Source organism: Tupaia chinensis, unplaced genomic scaffold (assembly GCF_000334495.1).
Source record: "Tupaia chinensis unplaced genomic scaffold, TupChi_1.0 Scaffold000455_1, whole genome shotgun sequence".
Classification (NCBI taxonomy): Eukaryota; Metazoa; Chordata; class Mammalia; order Scandentia; family Tupaiidae; genus Tupaia; species Tupaia belangeri.
In genome coordinates, this window is record NW_006159963.1 from 42,425 (window position 1) to 64,848 (window position 22,424).

At 46.5% G+C, this 22,424-nt stretch overlaps 1 protein-coding gene across 8 annotated transcripts in view; it reads right to left on the reverse strand.

Annotated features, from left to right (window-relative positions):
- CDK5RAP2 (CDK5 regulatory subunit associated protein 2) overlaps positions 1–22,424 on the reverse strand; it is a 208,699-nt gene that overhangs the window by 10,784 nt on the left and 175,491 nt on the right. For 6 of the 8 annotated variants that reach the window (XM_006155484.3, XM_027774561.1, XM_027774562.1 and 3 more), the window contains 8 exons: positions 19,018–19,137; positions 14,359–14,463; positions 11,907–12,096; positions 10,498–10,619; positions 8,072–8,320; positions 3,961–4,035; positions 2,359–2,618; positions 373–379 (listed from right to left, as the gene is read on the reverse strand). In XM_006155484.3, coding sequence (XP_006155546.1) covers positions 373–379; positions 2,359–2,618; positions 3,961–4,035; positions 8,072–8,320; positions 10,498–10,619; positions 11,907–12,096; positions 14,359–14,463; positions 19,018–19,137 — 1,128 coding nt within the window. The remainder of the gene's footprint in view (positions 1–372; positions 380–2,358; positions 2,619–3,960; positions 4,036–8,071; positions 8,321–10,497; positions 10,620–11,906; positions 12,097–14,358; positions 14,464–19,017; positions 19,138–22,424) is intronic. The other 2 variants (XM_027774563.1, XM_027774565.1) reach the window with 2 other exon arrangements.

Below are 22,424 nucleotides of genomic sequence, written 5' to 3' on the forward strand. Positions count from 1 at the left end.
ACACGAGGAGACGAGAAGGTTGTTTCGTGCGGTCTTAAGTAAAAATTATGAACAAGCAGGCTTTAATGGGCAGCACAAATCTCCCGACTGTAGGGCTTGTCTCTCGCATGCTGAGCAAGAGCCTGGTGCCACCTGACACTAGTTTATTGTTCTTAAAGACAGAGGAATTATAGATTATGAGAGAATTTTGGTGGTGACTTTAGCCCAATCAATAACCATGATTAATAACCACCAGCACTCACTCTAGTTACTACGCCAGGAGGCTCCACGCTAGGGCCACATGCACCGCCCAGCAGCCCACAGAGACGTGCCAAAGCTATGACACAACAGCAAGTGGAGCGGCACACGCGCATCTATCCTCAGCAGTCCCTGGTGAACCACGAATGTGACACCAGGGCCTGTCAGGTCTCCCTCGTCCACTCTGTTGGGGGATGCCAAGGGCATGACAAAATAGAAACATGACCCACAGAGGGGAAATACAAAAAAGAAGAAAAGGAGAGGAGGAAGAAGAAAAAGAGAAACCAAAAGAGCATTTGTCTTAAAAAGTTAAAAAATAAATACAAAAATAATGCTCTTTGTTATATCAAAGTGACAAAAAATTGTTATAGCTAAAAATACTGAATGACAACAAAGGTACAGGGAGAAGGGTCCTTATAAACAGAGATGTGATCTTTTCAGAAGTTAATCCAGCCGTAGGTGTCATCCAGGGCCCTAAAACGTTCACAACCTTTGATCTATCGTAGTTTCTCACCTCACATGCATTTGGAAGCCAGACTAGGAATCAGAACCCCATGGAGTTGCCCCCCAGGGAGAAGTGAGTTTTCTCCACAGGTGACTGGACAGACTAGCACCATCCTGTCAGCTGGCTGCGCCATCATGACACAGAAGAGAGCACCTTGGAGGACAGAGAACTGAGCTCATATGTTGGCTACTCCAGATTACCTCCCTTAGCATCCGTAAAGTCGAACATCACCTACCTCTGGGGTTGTTCGGAGGAGGAAATAAAATGCCCTATAAAAAGCTTCTCTGGGGCCAGCCAGTGGTGTGCGTGGTGGTTAGGGTGGCTGTAATCCCACAAGGCTGACTTTGTGGTTTGAGTCCCAGACTCAGGGGCTTGAAAACATGCTGGGCATGCCAAAATCCTGGAAGGAATGGAGAAGGGATTGTGGTAGGCAGGTACCCTGTCACTCTCCTCCTCTCTCCCTCTCTGGCAAGTGCACATGCCCTCTGGCGTGGGAGTGGGGGAGCACCACAATGTTCAGGTGGGCATGGGCACTCTCCCAATGGCAAGCTCATCACAAAGCAGCTGCAGAAAGCACAGGAAGGGACAGTGTCAGCTCCACAGAAGCTCCAGGACCTGAGTACAGAGGCTGCACAGGTGAGGGGCAGGTGGACACTGAGGGGTTGCTGGGATGATGGATGAGAGACGGCAGAAACAGAGGCAGCTGTTGGGAGCAGAACAGGAGATCCCAGTGAAGCAGTCACAGTAAGGGAGACACAGAGAGCACATCTCAACAAGGCATCACGAAAAACAAAAGACCTCCCGAAAATCAACTCCTGCCTTAGGCCTGACCGCTGAGCCTTCATGACTACCCTTTGCTATGGTTGGGATAATGGTTTATCCCCTAAAGGTTCATGGTTCATGTTCAGGAAGTGTGGCCCTCAGACTAATGGCTCTGGAAAATGGAGGGACCTTTATGAGGTGAGGCCTAACAGGAGGGCGCCATCTAATCAGCTGGGGTTTGAGAGGGACAAAGAGAGGAAGTAGAATTGTATTTCCCATTTCTTCTTTCTCTACGCATGCCACTTCCCTCCCGGCCTCTGCTGGCCACACTGATGCAGCACTATAGGCCAGCCTGATATCGACCCAATGCCTGAGACTTTCCAGCCACCAGAACCATGACCCAAACAAACCCTGATTCTTTTTTTGTTTTGAGGTTTTTGCCATAGGATGCTAACACTTGCTAAAAAGAGAGAGAGAGACAGACAGTGAGAGGGAAAGTGAGAAATCATGCCCCAGGGGGATGACCACGCAACGATCCCTTCTCTTCCACTCTCTTTCTGGGATTTTGGGCATGCACACACATGTGCATGGTGTGACTTCAAGCCGCCAGGTCTGGGACTCGATCCAAAGTCAGCTCTATAGGAGTCCAGCACCTCAACTACCACGCCACCTGCTGGCCTCCAAACACTGATTCTCTATAAATCACTCAGGCATTTCTGTTTATTAACACAATGGCACCTCTTCTCTGGGCCTTCCCAGGAACAACTGAGCCACTCATGTCCTCACTCTCTTCTCAGCCCTCCACCTCTTATCCCCAGAGAGCATCTCTCCCTCAGCTCTTTCGGTCAGGTTACCTGCTTGGTTTCCAGCTCTTGGTCCGTGGGGCTGGGAACATCCTGTATCTGGTTGTCCATCTTAGCAAGGAGCCGCTGGCCTTGGCCAATCTGCTCACGGACTCCCACACCCGGCCCGGTGCGGTCCCAGCCACTCTCGCTAGCCCACAAGCAGCAGCCAGTGACTGGGGGTGGCACGCACAGGGTGCTGTTCACTGAGCTGCCACTGTCACTGGAGAGGGAGTCCTTGTCATTTCCAGATAGTGGAAGAGTCTCTGAAGCTGGAAAACAGAAGGCAGATGTCAGGTCTGTAAGAGCAGCATCTGCTCGAGGTGCTCAGGATGCTTGAGCTAGCTTGGGCAGAGGGAGGCCCATGTGGCCAAATACCACCAACACAAACCCAGAGGAGAAATAGGGCCTGGCTTCTGGGGCTGTATATTACCCAGCACTGGGCTTATCCCTCATCTTTGAGGGAGACCCAAGTCAATTCCACCAACACTACTGGCCACCCTCTCTGGAGAAGGCCCCAGATTCACACAGACGGTCTGTGCCTGCTGTGCAGTCGTCCCCTCTCTAATCAAAGTGCAGACACTGCGGGAGGTGCAACCACACAACTACAAGAGCCGGAACGCAGAGAAAATCAATGACCTGTGCAGCGAGGAAGAGATCAGGGAGGCTTCTGAGAAGAAGCCCTAGCTGAGTTGGATTGAATATGTAGCAAGAATTACACCACACTTTTAACCACTGGGTCCACAGAAGTATGGGTGAGTAATTCTGACTATGGCCAACAAGAAGGGTATCCCATAGAGAGGTCTGCATTCATCAGGAGTCCTGGGGACTTTCTGTCGCAGAGACTGGGACAAAAGGGGGCCTAAAGGTCCCAGGGAGAGGAAAGTGCAAGCGTGTCCACAGGATGGTCACCCATCAGTGTGTCTACACCCAGACAGAAGGGAAAGTGGGCAGGGATCACTGGGACTGGATCTTGGAAGGTCTGGAAAGGCACACTAGGGTGATCACATTTTAATCTAAGGCAATGGGGACCCAATGAAGTTGCTGAGTTGGCAACACACAGGAATGGATTCATTGGCCTCAAGGAGATCACCAGCTAGCAATGCTGAGATCCTGAAATCCCAGATCCCTGCCAAATATCTGAGCTAGGACCAGGGACTACTTTTTCTTCAATTTAAAAGTCCTGTTGCCAGAGACTAGCAGTTGGCGTAATGGCTATGTCACTGGACTCCCATGTAGTCGACAGTGGTTTGAGTCCTAGGCCTGGTGGCTTAAACTCACTCCAGGCACATGTGTATGCATGCCCAAGATCCACAGAGGAGAATGGAGGAGGAGGGATTGAGCTGTGGCCATCCCCCCTTGGGGGTGATTTCTTGCTTTCTATCTCTCTGTCTCTCTGTTTCTTTCAGGTGAGCACATGTGCCCTATAACAAAAACCTCTCCCAATAAATAAGGAAGGAAGGAAGGAAGGAAGGAAGGAAGGAAGGAAGGAAGGAAGGAAGGAAAGAAGGAAGGAAGGAGGGAAGGAAGGAAAGAAGGAAAGAAGGAAAGAAGGAAAGAAAGAAAGAAAGTCCTACTGCCACACCCAACACCACCACAGTTACCTACACTTACCTGACTTTGGTATCATTGCTAGGGTAGAATCAAACAGATCAAATGAGTTATCACTTGCCATGAGACATTTTTCACCTACAAGATGCAAAATAAGGGAAGTAAAATAAACTTAGCATCACTATTATCTCTTTTTTTTTTTCTTTTTTCTTTTTTTTTGGAGAGGTTTTTGCTATAGGGTATGGGCGCTTGCCAGATAGACAGAGAGAGACAGAAAGCGAGAAATCACCTCCCAGGGAGGATGGCCACGCCGCAATCCCTTCTCCTCCATTCTCCTCTCAGGATCTTGGGCACGCACGCACACGCGCCCGGTGTGAGTTTTAAGCCACCAGGTCCGGGATGCGAACCACGGTCGACTACGTGGGAGTCCAGCGACATAGCCATTACGCTAACTGCTAGCCCCAGTTTCACTATTATCAACAACTGAGAGAAAACAGAATGAGAATCCAGTAAAGAAACTTGTACAGTACATTCACTTTTCAGACATACATAAGCATTCATTCAAGTCTTCACTGGGCATCTGTCCCACCAGGTGGCCTGTGCGGGACACCAGAGACAGAGTGCCCAGGCCCAGGCCCTTCCCTTGTCAAACAAGTGAGCACAGTTTCATTACAGTGTGACCAGAGCTAAGAGAGGGAAGGATAACTTGTAACAGTTCAGGGGAGACCCATGAACCCCAACTCAGCTTCCCCAAGGCTAACACCTACAGTAGGTTTTAAGACTGGTTGTGACTGATCCATGAGATGAAAAAGAGAAAAATGGGCCAGGCAGTGGATGAGCAGATGCAAGGGCACAGGGGACTGAACCATTACTCAGCCAAGGGCCAGGGGCTGGGAAGGACACAATGACAGAAGGCCAGGCCCATGAGGACTGTAGGACCCCACTCCAAGGGCTTCAGGCAGGGCAATATCAAGCTGAGATCTGTTTTGGACCAGAGGAGCAATCCCAGAGGCTGCTGCAGTAATCTAAGAGAGAGGAGAGTGACCCTCTGTAGCACTCGGGGGTGATGCATTTGAAAAACTATAAGGAGGCAAAATCGATAGATGCTGGACAGATGACCTGCACAGTCCTTTAAAATTCAAATGGCACTTTCACATCTAAAGAGCTATTAAACTCTCAATAGGTCAGTGGGTGGAACGGCATCGTAATTCAGATTTCATGGAGAAAGAGACCGAGGGACAGGGACAGGAAGTGATCTTCCCAGAAGAACCCAGCATGTCAGTGGCACAGCAAGGACTGTGTCCAGGTCTCAGGATCCCCTGCGAGCTCCTTCCCACCCTGGCACCATTAAAGGTGGAGCTTACTGCACTCCAGCACATCCCCAGTGTGCACTGAGAGTCCTGGGCCCAAGAACCAAGTCAACTCCGCAGAGCTGGCCCCTAAGAGAATACTTTCAGCCACAGACAGCAGTTCTACAACAGAACGTTCAAACAGGTGCGCTTAAACTCAGTCCTGAAAAGTCTTCTGCACAGGAAGAAATGCTGCTGCCTGTGAAAGAATTCTGATCTTGACTCAAGGAAACTGGAGAACTGTCCTGCTGAGGCAGCACTGTGAATTCTGAACGCTTCTGAACGCCTCTGTCAGGCATACCTAGGGCTGCCTCTGGACAAGATTTCAAAAGCAAATAAAGGCTATTCAGTGGTCTCCTCTCTTCAGCTGCACTAACTCTCCTTCTTGGGCACCCCGAGCAAAGAATTATTCTCCCTGCGTCTATTTCCTCTAGTTCTAGTTCACTTTTACAGTCTCCTAGGTCCCATCTCCTCAGAGCCCTCAGAAGGCACAGGAGCAGACCTATAGGTATATAAAATGGAATAGCCCAGTGCTGAAGAAGTCATGCTTCCTTGTACACTGCTGATGTACAGGCCATCTGGAAGGCAGCAAAATGGCCCCCTCTCAGCCCCTGAGATTTCCCTAAAATTAATACATCCTAAGAATATTTTTTAATAGCAAACAGTATATTAACATCAATGTTTATTAAAGCCCCAAATTAGAGACTACTTTATTACTATTATTATTATTATTATTTTGCCATAAGGCATGTTTGCTCATGGGGACAGGCATGGGCAATCACTTCCCCAGGTAGGATGGTCACGCCACAATCCCTTCTCATCCATCTCCTCTTGGGATTTTAGGCACGCACACACACATGCCTGGTGTTTTTCAAGTCACTGGTCCAGGACTTGAACTGTGCAGTCGATCATGTGAGATCCAGCTGCCTTAACCACCACACCACCAGGCGGCCCCGAAAGCACTTTTAAAATCAACAGGGTAATGGTTTAATGACTGACGATGATCTGAAACAATTATCAGGACGCCCATGTGATGGCAGGGGGAACATTTATGATGTAACACTGAGGAAAAAACAAACAAACAAACAAACAAAGGACACAGAATGACTTAAGGATGGTAGAGAGGGGGTGGTAGAGGGTGGGTGTGAGGTACACAGGGAAGAAACATTTAACAGACAAGAAAGTGTAAAGTTCTCTGTTGATAATACATATATCACATACACAATGATGGGGATTTTATGTAAAATGTGAAATTAATCTATTCATTGCTGACTACCTTTTTCTGTATGCTTTCCAAAGTGTTTTTTTCTTTTAATGTTTAATTAAAATATAAAAAAATGAACAATATAAATTCATGCCCGCATTTTATTAACGAATGAAATTCTTTCTTACTTGCCAGAAGGACATACATTTGCAAGAGAGAGACAGAGGCAGAGAGAAGGGTTTGAAGAAAACACCCCCTGGTGGAGCATGATCACACCGCAATCCCTTCTCCTCCATCTCTCCATTCAAACATCAGGATTTGAGGCATCCACACACACGTGCCTGGCATGTTCATTACGCTCCCAGAGGTAGGAGTGGAACTACATAGTCGGCCATGTGGGACCTGGCTTTCTTGAACCATTAGGCTACAGGGCAGGCGCACAGATGAAATTTTTAAAATAATCATTGTGTAGAACCATGAAAGATTTTTTTGCTTTTACTTTTTTCTTTTCATATTGTTACATCATTTGGCTAACATTTTAAAATTCTTATTAAGGAGAAATCAATGAACTGATCCATATGAATTATAAAGCAGACTGGCTGGGTGCTCTTTAAATTTTCTTTCCTTTTTTTTTAAGAGTTATTTTATTTATATATTTGTTTATTTTTAATTTGACCAGAGAGGGACAAAGAGAGCAAGAGAGAGAGAGAGAGAGAGAGCAAGAAGCCAGGTTCGGGATTCGAACTGCAGTCAGCCATGTGGGAGTCCAGCACCCTTAATCAACAGGCCACCAGTCCCCAATTTTTTTTTTTTTTTAAAGCAAGACTTGTTCCCAGTCCAAGTGAAGATAAACTCAGACTTGTGTACAGTTCTTGCTCACAGAATATACTGGCATCCCTGGCCATGGGAGGCACACACCACCTGTGGGCATTAGTGGAGTTACACCCAAACACCAACCTGTCAGGGCCAGAAACAGCTGGACTCACAGCTGGAAATGGTTTCTAGCGAGCTCTGTCTCCTGCTTGCTGCGTTACTCTGGGCAAGCCCCAAAGCTCTCTGGGCCTAATACTTTAGTTCACAGAACAAAGAAGATGGCTTGGCTGACTGCTCCGAGCCTGATCACTTGCTGGTTTGTTCTAGGTCCTGCGCTGGGCAGGTGGCAGAGGTGACCTGTCCTCTTTGACCTGTCTACTACCTTACATAGCCTCTCCAGGGCTAGATGATAAACTCACAAGCAGATGCTAAACAGAGCCACTTTCTAAACCTACCAGGAAGTTCTCAGATCCTGAAAGACACTGAAAGTCAGAGTAAGAGGTTTAAATTCTCTCTTAAAGGCAGTGCGAGGGGGTGAGGATTTCAGCACGGGAGTGATGTGGGCAGGACTAAGTGGGTGGGAGGGAGCCAGGCCAGAGGCAGTGAGGGCAGCTGGAAGTCCAAATTCCACTTCCTGAGAGTCGAGACACCCCACATAGAGATCACACCATGTTGCTGGCTCCTAGTGTAGCCTGTCTGCTGTCAATGGAAAGACACCTCTTGGGCAAGGGCCTCATTGGGAACCTCATGTCACACACAGATGCACAGAGCCACGTTTCCAGAAAGCAGGGCAAGGCAGGTGCGGTACCATGTTTGTCAAGCTGCAGGGACCGCTCGGGGGTGGACGGGGCTAGGACGGCCAGGGTGAGGGCTCCTGCCTGCGCTGTCTTCATCCCATTCACCAGCTGCTCCTCCAGCCTGTGCTGCAGGGCTCTGTTGGTTTCGATGCTCCTTTCCAGTTGTACCCGCAAAGCCTGGATCTCCATCAGGAGGCCATGCAGGTCACTGAATGGACTCTGTCTCTTCTGGCCTTCTCCCGATGCCTCTGCTCTGGCCCCTGCGGACACGCATAAAGGGAAGCCTTGCCATCTTGCACAATCAGAAGGTCAGCCACCAAAGGAACTCAGCAGCATTTTAATCCCACCACCACCGCCACGCTCCCCCTTCTGATGAACTAGGTACAATTTAAAATAACAACTTGACTTTAAAAACAAAAATATTGGCAGACTTAATTGCTGCTATTCCACAGGCTAAATAAGAGCTGGAAATTAATTTTCGCTTCTGGCCATAAAAGCCTAGCAAATTGCACACCAAACCCCGAAATTATGTCTAGTAGTAATAAAATCTATTTGGGCTGGAATTATAGAATGAAAGGGGATGATTTTAAGAGCCACAGTATATTAAAAAGGCACAACAGCAAGAATAAGAAAAGCAACTTGAGGAGAAAATGAAAGCTGTGAGATGACCCTTTTCTAGATAAACTTTCAATAGGGAGAAGCCATCTGGAAAATTAGTTTAAAATAATAATAATAAAAAAAACCCACCACACCTCCAAATTGATTCTGAAACATTAGACCTTAAAGTTGAGTTACTCTGATCTCGTATCTCTCTCAGGATAAAGAGAGGACTGGGGCCGACAGCCATCCCAAGAGCACACAGTAGGGGAAATATAAACATCTGCTGAATGAATGGGCAAAAACAAATACATACTGACCCACTCGCAGTGGTACACTCACAGCACCACCTCCTGGGAGGCTAGAAGCAGCATAGCCAGGTTCAGTTCCCAGGTGCGGATGTACACACCTGTAATCCTAGCTAATAGGAGGCTGGGGAGGAAGATTGTGACAGAGTGAGTCCCAGTCAAAAATATATACTGCCCCTGTCCCCCTCCCCAGGGGAAAAAAAAAAAAAAAAAGAAATGCACACTAGCAGGAAAATGACAATGACAGTTATTTCTTGAGTGCCTGGCATACACCTGATTCTGTACTATGATGATTTAGTGAATAATCTCATTCAACTTTACAATAACTACACAATGTGTGTTACTGGACATGTTTGATAGAGGCAAAAACAAGCCTGGAGGAGTCCGACCCAGTGAGGCCCCAGGATCTGTCTGTCTGAGCCCCCTGACCTTTGAGCTCCGCTTCTGGTTGGATCAACACGTTGGCAAGGCTACTGTTGTGCACCCCCCCCCCACCTTGGAACAAAGCTTGGGTCAGTTAGCATGTCAGCAAGGCTGTTTGCTATTTGCTCCAGAAAATTGAGGCAGCCTCACTGGGAAGCGACCCCCCTCTGACTCCCCAATTTACTACTATAAAAGAATTGCATAGCTCTCCTATACATCCTGAGTATATGATAAAATCTTCCAGGAAGTCCCCCAACCGACAGCTCCCTTTTGCTCTGATTACTTACTATTAAAATAGATAAATATATTAGGATTCCTCAAATTAAGTTTTAGATGCCCACAAAACTGTATAAGTATCATTCTTTATTAAGATCCATAAGAACTAATATCTATTCTTGAGATTTTCTTTTCTCAGCACCATTCCCAGTAATCACAAGATGGCTCCTGCACCGCATCTGCTTACCGGAACCGCTTTCCCGAAACTGCATTCCATGAAGGCCCACCTACAATTGCAAAACTGCACTAGACCCACCCTTAATCAAACCCTGAATAGAATCTTTGTTCTCTATTGTTAAAAACTTTATGAGCTGTTAATTGAAACACCAGCCCCTCTCCCTTTCCTTGCATGTAACACGTTTTCAATAAAAACGCATGATGATTCCTAGCAGTCGTCACTCCTCAGAGAGCGATCTCTGAGGGGTGTCCAGCATAGGATGTGCATGAAAGGCATCGAGGCCTCTGTCTTCTGTTCACCTTCACCACCTTCATCGAGATAACCCACCCACGCCGAGGCTGGACCCCGGCACAAGCCCAAAGGGTACAGTGACCTTCACTCCCTCGCCCTGGTGAGGGAGTGAGAATACAGACTTCAGCTGGTCTGGCCCTGAGTCAAGTCCTTCCATGTCTCCTGCTGCTTCTTCATAAAAGGAGTGGGCCAGAAAGCTTGCTTTGGAGAAGACCCACTCGGAAACCCAGGTCTTGGAAACAGCAGTTCCAGAACATGCTGAGCCCTGTCCTCCCATCCCTGTCACCAGTTGTCTGGAGGAGCTCACAGCCCAAGACCCAGTAGCCACAAGATGAGAAGAACCTCAGGCTGAAGGGCCCAGTACCTCCTGGTCTCCTGTGCTCTTCATCCAGCTTCTCATACACCTTCAGTTCCACTCGGAGGGACTGGAGGAGCTTTTCATTCTGTGAGAGCAACTGCTGACTCAACTCCATCTCCTCTTGTACCCTAAAAAGGCCCCATGAGCAGGGGAGGAGAGGTTAACTCTGCCTTAGGTTGAACTATGCAAACCCCATGGGGCAGGCCAGCTCCACCCTCAGCCAGAAGAGTGTAGTGAAATAAGTGCCAAGTGCGGTTAAGAATTCCAGTCACAGCCACTACTTCCCTAGTGCCCCCGTGTCCAGCCCTGTACGTGTAATCTTACATGTAATCTTCACAGACCCCTTAAAAGGCAGGTGCTCTCTTATCCTGGATTCAGAGATATAAGGAAGTGAAACTCAAAAGCCTATGTCTAGTACCCAAGGGTGCATGGCTTGGGCAAGCAGCCCAGACTTCAACCCAGGACCGCCTGACGGCAAAGACACTGATCTTGCTACATGACGGCACTTTGCGGGGTAGCCAAGGGAATGCCGGCAACGAAGAGTGGCATTCACAGTACCAACAAGGACAAACGAAAACACATGAAACAAGACAGCGTCTACAGGAGAAACTGCAAAAGAGTGATCAGCATGAACCTCTTCAAATCTAAGGCAGATTCATCCCACTTCTCTGCTCAGAGCCTCCTGGTGGCTTCCTAGGCTACATGGAGTGAAAACCTAAGTCCTGCCCACAGCTGTGAGGCCCAACATGCTGGCACCTCTCTCCCTCCACCTCACCAGAGGCACTAACCTCTCTGCTCTGTTGGGCACAAGCCAAAGTTTCCCTGCCTCAGGGCCCATCATTTCTGCTGAAAATGACCTTCCCCAATAGCTGCAGCACTCAGGCCCTTGGTGTGTTCAGCTCTCTGTTCAAATGGCATCTTTTCAGAGAGGACTTCTCTGACCCTAGATTAGAAAAAGAGCACCTACTCCCTAAGCCCTCTTCTTCATAGGATTGTCCTTCATATTCCTTTTTTTTTGGGGGGGGGGAGAGGTTTCTGCTATAGGGCGTGTGCGCTCACCAGAAAAACACATAAAGCAAGAAATCACCCCCCGGGGGGAATGGCCACGCCACAATCCCTTCTCCTCCATTCTCCTCTTGGGATCTTGGGCACGCACACATGTGCCTGGCGTGAGTTTAAGCCACCAGATCTGGGACTCAAACTATGGTCGACTACATGGGAGTTCAGCGACATAGCCATTACGCTAACTGCTGGTCCCGTCCTTCATATTCCTTATGCCCACCAGACATAAGCTGGATTTGCAGGGTCTGTCCCTGTGTGCTGGGGCAGGGGTTGGCTGCCTCACTGCACCATCACGGGCCCAGGGCCTGGCTGCACGGCGTGGCCAGCGGGGACGGGGGAGTCATGGCCACCACCTGCTCAGCTCGCTGCGGCTGCTGCAGACCTCCTGGATCAGCTGCTGGTTGTGCCTCTCCTTCTCACTGACTTCCTTCTGCAGCCTTTCATTTTCTCCCTTCACACTGGCATACTCTTGCTGAAGGTGCTCCAGGTTCGCAGCCTTCCTGGAGAGGGACTCTCGTAATTTTTCATTCTCCTTCTGTTTATCTGCAAACACAAAAAAAGCACCACTGAGAAGGGATACCATTTGTTTTTTTCCAATCTTATTACGCACTTCAGCTCGAGCACTCCAAGAATACAAAAAAAGAATGAGATTTAATCTGGCATTTATGATTTTGGCATTCCAATTATCTTATACATTTTGGGCAGATAAATCTGTCAACATCAAGGCTGCAGATTAAACGTCACTGGGATGAAATGCGCCTGTTTAATTTCCTATTAAATAATGGGTCATGCAAACCTGGTTACTTTGCTTTCAGAGAACAAACAATAGGTAGAAGCTGCAAACAGGGGCAAGAAATAGGGCCCAGAACTCTGGCAAAGGGTGCTGTAAAGTCTGCATGTCCTCTACAAGCTTCCTTCCAAGAGGCCAACGGGCTATGCGAGGGCACCCTGGGGCCCATTCATCTTCAGGACTGAATGGGGCCCTTCCTGAAGAATAAGATATGCCCAGAGGCACAGGAGATGAAGCGGTCCAGGGGCAGGTGCAGGAGGCAGAAGGGCTGGATGCACATGCAGCTCCTGCGTTGACTGACCCCACAAACCTGAGCAAACTGTGCACTTACCTGTGCCCATTTCCTCACATGTGTGGTGAGGAGTGACTGAGTGACTATGCGGACAGAGCTTAGCATGGGGATTTATCAACACTGTGGGGGAGAATGTGCTCGTGAGGGCGAGCTCTGAGCAGCGCTACTAGAAGCTGCACTAACCGTGGGCATTACATACAACCTTCACAGCAAACCTGCAAGGAAGGTACTGCTATTCTTCCCATGTCCAGGTAGGAAACTCAGGACTGGTAAGGTTAAAACCTCCCAAAGTCACACAGCCAATAGTGGCAGACCTAGGCTTCAGGCCCAGGTTTTCGGACTCTACTCTCAACCACGATGCAAGCCTTCACCTCCTCCCTCAGATTCCAGACACGCTAAGAGGTACGTAATTTCTGACTGGTCTGTAGGCTCCTCACCCCTACTCCCTAGGCCTTGGACTGCTCTCTTCCTTCAGTGTAACAGTCCCAGCTCCTCTAAACCTTAGGCAGCTTGGCTAATTCATCTTCACCTTTCTAGATTCAGCTCATGAAGGCAAGTTCCCAGGGTGCTTCCTCCAGGGCCCCCCAGCTCCCTGAGCCTGCCTTTACTGTGGCCAGTCCTCGCAGTGGCCTGCCCTGGGCTGCTTGGCTATCTCTACCATAAGACCATGGGTCCTGCGAGAAGGGGCTAGGTTTCATTCATTTCTGTATTGAGTCTCCAAAGGATCTGGTGTAGAGCAAAAGGTGGGAACTGTCTGCTGAGTGAATAAAGGACCTACAGAAGACCCGGTTTCATCTTTTGAGCCAAAATCATCATCAATACTCTCAATGGAAAGTGGAATAAGCTGGTCCAAGTTCCAACTCACCACCTCTAACTTTCTGACCACAGGCCGGACAACTCCTCAGGCCTCAGTTTCTTACCTGTAATATAGGGCTAATAATATCTCATTCTAGATTCATTTTAAGTATTAAAAGACAATATAAATAAAAGCTCTGTGAGAGTTAGGTTTTAAATGGAAGAAATTAAGAAAAGGGATCTTTATAAGAAATTCTGGATAGGGACCTGCAATTGGCATAATGGCTATGTCACTGGACTCTCATGTAGTCAATCGTGGTTGGAGTCCCGGACTCGGTGGCTTTAACTCACACCGGGTGTGTGTGCGTGCATGCCCAACATCCCAAGAGGAGAATGGAGGAGAAAGGACTGTGGCGTGGCCATTCCGCCTGGGAGGGTGATTTCTTGCTTTCTGTCTCTCTGAGGACCGCAAGTGCCCTATAGTGAAAACCTCTCCAAAAAAAAAAAAAAGGAAGGAAATACTGGATAAAATTTGCTGATGGCAGGAAATCCATGGTTAAGATTCTGACAATAATTTCTTGCCAACTCATCCCTCTTTCACTGTGGTTTAGGATGAATGAAAATTGGCTGTGTGAAGGGGATGGGTAACAAGAAAATAAAGTAACATTTACACAGTCCCTATTAGAGATGCTACGCTTTATGCAATTAATTATCACAACAGCCCTATGAAGTATTCCTTAACCTCTGTGAACCTCAGTTTTCTCAGCTATAAAGTAGGAATGTTTCTTAGAGCTGTTGTGACAATTAAATGGTAGAAAGCCATGACAGGACCATGGGGCTCAAACCTAGGTTGGTCAGACTCGAGCTTTCTTTCTGCAACACAGAGCCTTTGGGACGGCAAGTGACCAGTGGCTCCTTTCAGTCTTACCTCTGGAGCCCTTAACGAGCATCGCATTGAGGGCCTGATTCTGCTTCCTTAGGAAATGAATTTCTGATGTCAGAGAACTATGCAGCTCTGAGCCATAAGTAGAACCTGTGAAAACACACATAGAACAGTGATTAGTTGACAGTCTCCAGGTCAGTGTAGAAAGCAGCTTTAAATAATGAAGAAATACAACATGTAATGAAAATTGCTCTTGTGAGCTATACAAGGTACTACCAGAGCCCAAGGGAAATAAGGGCAAGGAAAGAGGATGCAGGAGGAGGGGCTCCCCTGCATCTTACCTGTCCTAGGGGTCAACAAAGCCGGAGACCTGGGCCAGGAATGGGGTAAGTGGTGAGTCTTAGTTTCACAGATGCATCTCCTGAGGTCCAAACTTGTCTGCCCAGCTGCCTGCTGGGCCTCACCCTTGAGGGAGCTTGGGCTACAGCACCAAACTGATCTCGCCCTTCCACACCTACTCTCTCTCATCTGTGTCCTGCTCTAAACACCTCACCCAAACTAGAACTCTCCAAAGCCATCCTTTCGGCTTTACCCCATCTCTTCCACTGCCCCTCAGGCAATCAGGACTTCAAATTCTCTTCCAAAATGCCTTGGGCAGTAGACCACTCTGTTCTGTTCCCTACAGTTCAAGTCCTATCATCTTGATGGGATTATCATCCTAAGCACAGTTTGTTGATGTTTCTAAAAGACATCTGATGGCACACCACTGCAAAAGACAATCAGACCAAACACAAAGTCCAGACTTCTCAGTCTAGAATCTAAGGACCTCCATTACTTAGTTCCAGTCTCATGACATACCTACTCCCTCTCCACCCTAGACCCTGGTACCCTTAAATGCAGTCAACTTGGGCCACTGCTGTGCCCTCAAACATAACCATATGGTCACATGCCTCCCTCACTTTCCAGAATGAAGAATTCCCTCTGCCTAGAATGCCCACATCCCCCTTCTCTGTCAAAATCCCACTCTTTCGACTCTTAGCTCCAATTCACTGCTCCTGACTGTATACTACAAAAACTAGGATCTAAAGCTAGATAGACTTTCTTACCTGGGAATACTCACTAACCTGCTGTCTATCTCTTGAAATCCAATCCTTTCCTCTAAGTTCATCTTAGATGTGCAGACACCTCTCTGGACATTCCTCCTCAACAATCCCCACCCTGGGCTTTCATTGTGTGCCCTTTGCATAACGGCCATGGTCACAGGTGCTCTGCAGAGCGCTCACAATGTGCAAGGTGCCTTCTACGGTTGGGGAGCAGGTGCTTCCTCTCCCTGTTTTCCTATTGGTTAAGTCCAATTACACACCATAGAGCCAAAACACCAGACACCTGCTTGTCCAGCCACCCTGCAGTAAGGACATGGTCACATGCCTCTTCTGGCCAATGAGAAAAGTCTGCTGGGGACTTCTGGGTAAGATTTTTTATGCAGATGAAAAGAAAGGGATGGGAAAAGCCCCACCCTTTGGACACCATTCTGAGAGGATGGGATTCTTACAACGACCACAGCCGTTATAGACGACTCCAAACCCTGCTGTCACTGAGCCACAAAACCTGCCCTGGAACTGCCTGCCTCTGACTTTCTTGATATGTAAAAAAACATAAGCCCTTGCTGTTTTCACAAGTTTTTCCTCATATTGTGTTATCTGCAGCTGGAGGCATTTGGCACAACTGCATACCTATAATGTTCAACTCCTTTAAAGGGGTATGGCATCAGTTCTCCAGGAAGGTCAGCTCTTTCTATAGTACTCGCCTTTTCTCTTACCATAAAGTCACACCGTTTTTAAATTCATATATGTCTCTCTATCATCTTCCTCCGCTCCCCCACACCCCCCATGAACTCTGGTATCTTTACAGAGACTGAGTTTGAACCATAGCTCAGGCTGAATAGCTACATGACCTCAGGCAGGTCACATAACTCCCCGAAGTCTCCACTGGTTCAATAAAAAAGATTGGTGTTGCTACTGCTGCTATTTAATTGCTGCTTACCATCTGTATTAATATCAGGATTCATGACAGGCTGGAGCCAAAATAGAGAGTAATCTGAATAAGCAGGAAAAATTCTACAGAAGTCTACCATGACCAAAGCTTAAGTAGTCGCTTTCCAAAGGAATAATTAGACCAAAGAATAATTCCTGGCAGTGTAACCTGAGCTAGTGAGGTCCACCACAAGGCCAGTCTTAGCCATGAACACCATCACTGTAAGCTCGTCCAGCTGGTGACAAGCTGGAAGCTCTAACACGTGAGGTGACAGTTTTCAACAACATTCCACCTCGGCATATAAGGAGCCGTGCCTTTCCCAAACCTACTCCCAAGGTAAACATTTCATAGCAGGGGCAGGCAGAGCCACTTTTGTTTCTTTGTCTTTTCAGAGACTGTGACAACACAGCGAGAACAGTACGTCTTTCCACCAGCGTAAATACTTTATGAATGCCTTTTTTGCAAACCTTTCCGTCAGAGTGAATTACTCTCCAGAGCAATTGCCTGCTCCATTGTAGCTGCTGGCCATTTGAGCCCCCAAATAATTCTATAATTGGATTTGCCAGGGAAAATGTAAAACAGAATGAATCTAATTCAGGCATTACCAAGAGTGAATGTGAAGGGCCCAGGCGTGTATTTCTTTCCTGTGTTTGATACAACTAATAACTCAGATTAATCAATTTCCCTGGGGGTGAGAGGGGGAGGATGCAGGATGGGGGTGGAGTGAGTGAGAGGGAAGGAGGGAGGGAGAGAGAATAATGGAACCACTCTGTTTACCTTGCAAACTGCAGCACATACAGTGCTTTGGAACGACGTCCCTCTAGGCTGATGGCTATGATGGCCTAGAGAGGAATGAGACTGGACTAGGGTTCAAGGACTTGAGTGCTGCCAGCCAGGACTAGGTAGAACTCAGTTATCCCATCTCTAGTAATGGAATAGCATTAGGGTCCCTGCCCAGTGCAGGGTTTTGCAATATTAAACCAGTAACACTATACAAAATAAAATAAAATAGCCAATGGGCCAGACCCATAGTCTAGTGGTTAAGAGTGCAGGATCTCACACAGCCAACAGTGGTTAGGATCCTTGTCCCAGTGGCTTAATAAACACAACAGGTGCATTTGTGTCATGCCTGAAAATGTGACAGGACGGAGAAATGGAGAACAAGAGACTATGAGATGGTCACACCCATTGATGTGACCTCTCCCTCTCTTGGTCTCTTTCTCTCCGGTGAGTGCACATGCTCTCTCGTAATGTTTTTTAAAAAGTCAAAATCAGATAGTCAAATAAAACTGGTAATGATGATGAAAGTCACCAATTACTGAGTGAGGTACTGAGCAGGGCCCTGTTCATAGTGCTGCCTCATTTAATCTCTCAGTAACTTGTTCTATGAAATAATAAAGACTGGAAGAGGTGGGATAAATTGTCCAGAGTTGAAGCGGAGATGAGCTGGGATCCACACTCAGCTCAGTCTAACTCCCAAACCAGCTCAGGCTTTTCTGAGTGCAACGGGCTGCTCTCAAAGTACATTCTTCATGGAATAAGGACACTCAGGAGCAGTAAGATGTCCAAGATATACTGTCCTACAAAAACTGGGCCAGAAGGGGCCAGACAGCAGTACAGCAGATGTACGTGATGATCGGCAAGGCTGACCCTATGGGAAGGTTCCAGGTTCAAGTCAGAGACCTCCCTGAACGGGTTGGGAAACACGTGCCCATGATTGGGGTCGGCTAAGGCTGGGGTGGGCCACAGCATCAAGACCCTGGTGGGAGTGCTGGCTGGCGCTCTCTCTCTCTCTCTCTCTCATGAAATAAATAAATAAAAAGTATTTTTTAAAAATGAAAAGAAAATTGGATGAAATGGTGGACACATGCCATACTATCACTGGGATATGTGTAAGAACACATATCTGTATTTAAAAATGACCATAAGGTCAGAGAAGAAAACCAACAAAAGTAGGGAGAAGGAAAGGGAAAATAGTGAGTCAAGAATGGAGGTTTTTGGACCAGCAGTGGCATAATGGCTATGTCACTGGACTCCCATGTAGTCAACCGCAGTTCAAGTCCCAGACCCAGTGGCTTAAACTCACGCTGGGCACATGTGCACGCGTGCCCAAGATCCCGAGAGGAGAATGGAGGAGAAGGGATTGCAGCGTGGCCATCCCCTCTAAGGGGTGATTCCTCGCTTGCTGTCTCTCTGTCTCTCTCTGTCTTTCTGGTTAGCACACACACTCTATAGCAAAAACCTCTCCAAAAATAAAAGAATGGAGGTTTTAATTTTTAAACCATGCAAATGTCTTATTGATGATAAAAAATAAGTTCATGGAAAATCATTCCACTCAGAGCTAACAGTGACTATGAAGGAATATAGGTAACTGGCATGTAAGATTTACCAGACTGCTAAAACGCTGATATTTTTATAATCCATTATTGATGAAAAGACAAAATCCTGTTTTGTTTTACTTTAGAATACACCTATCACTTCTCTACAGCTTCGAAAGTCAAATGAGGGGCCAACCATGATTCGGGATGCCCGAGCCTGGCAGACTTCCCCAATGGTGGCGGAATAACACTGATCGAGGAGTCGCTTTGTACACGGAATGTGACTGCAGGCATAAGCGTCCCAGTGAAGCACTGACGGCGGGCACCACCCTGGGAGAAGGTCATTCCTTACCTTGATCAAATTCAGACCCTTGCCTTTCCAGCTGTTTCTGTAGCTTCTCGTTTGTTTTAATAGATTCTTCTAAACGTTTTCTCAAAGTTCGAATTTCCTGTATATGTTGCATTAGTAAGTCTACAGGAAGGAAGAACATTTTTAATTCAAAGTCTGAAGCCCCCAACAAATTGAATAATTTATAGATTATGCAGGGATCTTGAAATTCCACCAGTGCTGGGTGTGTTGAGATGTCGGCGACTGGCGATTCTTTCCTAGGTGTGTGGAGGCTGATCTCCTGTCCACAGCCCACAGACATAGTTCTGTCATGATTCCGCAGCCCTCTGTGAGGAAGATATTTCACATCACATGGAAAAATTATATTCCATGCAATTTTAATGCTAACTCCAATGTAGCCTTTTATTCTTCTAAATATCAAATATTAATTTAAAATCTTCCTTATGGTGAAACGCACAGCACACTTTCATGTCTGCTTGAATTGCCTGAGAGTTGATTAAGCTACCCTCATAATGAATTCAGATATTTTTGAAGACTAATTTTTTTTAAAGGAATAGGTTATCCATGTATCACTTACTAATTTACGACTTAAAAACAAAGCAAAAACATGTTTGTGAGAATGGTAACAAGAAGGGTGACTTCAAGGGCACTTCCTGTTGGCATGAGTATAAATGCCTGTGACCTCTTGGAGCTATTCTTACCATTAGCTTAGGAAGGCTCTTTCCCAGTGCCTTTTACCAAGTAATTCTCCTTCTAGGACTCCATTTAAAGAGCTCACCAGAGATGCTGATAAGCATTTGCAAATGTTCACCTTAGCACCGTGTGCAACAGCAAAAATACCTCACATTGTTAAATAGTGTCATACATTCATTAGGATGCAGCACCACACGGTTAACGGAATTATGAAGACTACATAATATCATGGAAAATTATGCTGTTATGATCAATTTTACACATAGATACAAAATTGGTTATTTAACATAACCACAACTCTTTTTAAAAACATATACAGAGCAGGTGTGGTATTGCATGCCAGGCACTGCTGCTCGGCAGGCTGAGGCCACAAGGGAAGCCCAGACTTGATTCCTGGCCCACCCTAAAAGCCAGGTGCAGTGGTATCTTAGGAGACCGAGGGAGGAGGATCAGGACAGGCAAGACCTTGTTTACAACACACACACATACACACCAGAAGTTTTGCAGACAGGAGGGACCAGATGGTGGCACAGCAGTAAAATGCAAAACTCTCTGAGGCTGAGCCAAGAGGTAAGGTTTCAGGTCCACACGTGGAAACCTCCCTGAGTACAACAGGCATGTGTGACCATCCATGATCTGGGGCTGGCTGAGGCTAGGGGTGGATGGCAGCAGCGAGACCCTCCTGGGGTGCTGTCTTTCTCTCTTTCTCTCTGAAGAAATAAATGAACTTAAAAAAGAATAAATAATCTGGGGACCAGCAGATGTCATAATGGTTACATTGCTGGACTCCCACACAGTCAACCGTAGTTCAAGTCCCGGACCTGGTAGCTTAAAACTCACGGTGGGCACGTGTGCATAGGTGCCCAAAATCCCAGAAGAATGGAGGAGAAGAGACTGCAGCATGGCCATCCCCACTGGGTGGATGACTTCTTGCTTTCTGTCTGTCTGTTTCTCTAGCGAGCACATGTACCCTATAGCAAAAAAAAAAAACTCACCAAAAAAAAAAAAAAAAATGCTGTATCGATAGGAAGGATACAAACACAACAAAAAAGAAAGAAAAGAAAGACACATAAAGATTAACAGCAGTTGCCTTTGGGTAGTGGAGTTTAGGTTGTTCCAAAATTCTGTATTACATTTTAATATAATATTTAATAATATACAAGAACTTAAATTTTCCACATTTTTTTAAATGAGCGTGCACTATTATTTTTTTCAGCCTCTGCCACATCTCACTTGAACAAAGAACGAAGAAAGTACAGTTCCAATCTAGAGGTAAGTTTCTAGAGTCAGTGTTTAAAACATAATCACAGTAAGTATCCAAAGGCAAAACTAATGTCTTTAATTCATCAATTAGGGTATATTCAGTATGTCTTAGTAATGTTTGTTTTAAAACATTATACTAATGTTATGACCCAGTTTTAATTCCTCCAAAATGACTTTCATTTAAAAGTAGCACAATGTTACAGATCTTTTCCTAATTAAATAGTAATTTTGCCATGAATTTGAATGTTTATGAGATGACTCAATTCCCAGACCTTCAGCTATCTCTCATTAATGCCAGAAGTGTGGCAAGTAATTTGGTGGAAAGTCTGCGGCTCGCGCCGTGGCACTGCAGAGAGGGAGGACTGTCTGCAGTGAACTCTCGGCCATCCCAGCACTGTACCTCCCATGCCCACCTCGCTGCTCTGCAAATCTCCTTCCAGTGGCTAGTCAGGTCCACGTGAGCCAGGAACTTATCAGTTCTCTCTGCTACCTTCTGTGCTGCTTTATCCAGGTCACACACTGCTGGCTTTGGGCGTAATAAATACTCAGAAGCCATCGATACAAGTCATTTTGCACAAGTCCTTGCCCGTGGGCTTCTGCTCCCGGTCAAATTGGACACCACGTATTAATTATGTAGCCGTACTGGGGAGGGGGAAACGTTACACCAGACTTTACAAGATGGGAGAAAAATATCTGTTTCTCTTACGATAATGCCCCTCTGACAAACGTTAGCTCTTTAAAACCACAAATCTTGTAAGAAGAAACCACCAAAACAAGTGAATGTCTTTTGCCTAGTAGTTTCAATTTATGGAATCTATGTTAGGAAGACGCCCCCCAAATAATGGGAAAGCTTCATTTTCAAAGATATTCCCTGCAGCTGTGTTTACAATTGTGAAATTCTGGAAATGACTTAAATGCCCAGCAACAGGGAACATAAGGAAAATTGCAGTTCAGCCATTCAGTGGACCGTTCTAAAGCCACTAAAAATGATGCTACGTAACAACAGGTCAGAAAGCTTACCATACAATGTTAAGTGAGAAAGGGAAAAACACTAAATCATCTCTCTATGCACATTACAAATATGACAAAAGGAAAAACAGATGCAGAGAATAAAAGACAAAAGAGAAACAATCCAAAAAAAGATGACAGTGGATGTATTCGGATAGCTCCAGAGAGCACTGCCCTCGTTCAGAAAAATGCCTGATAATCCATTAAGAGGGTATAATGAGCACAAGACCATGGGTCCCCAGAACAAGAAATAGAAAAGATGCCTAACAGGATCTACATTAGAAAAGAGAACAAGATTGGGGTGGCAGATAGTGTAAAGGACAGAAAAAGAGGGGCAGGGAAGTAGAGGAGGGTTTAAGAGAATGGGGGTCTCAAATTCTCCAACTTAGTTATCAGAAAAGTCATGATTCACTTTAGCATAGAAAAACAGAAAAAAAATACATCAT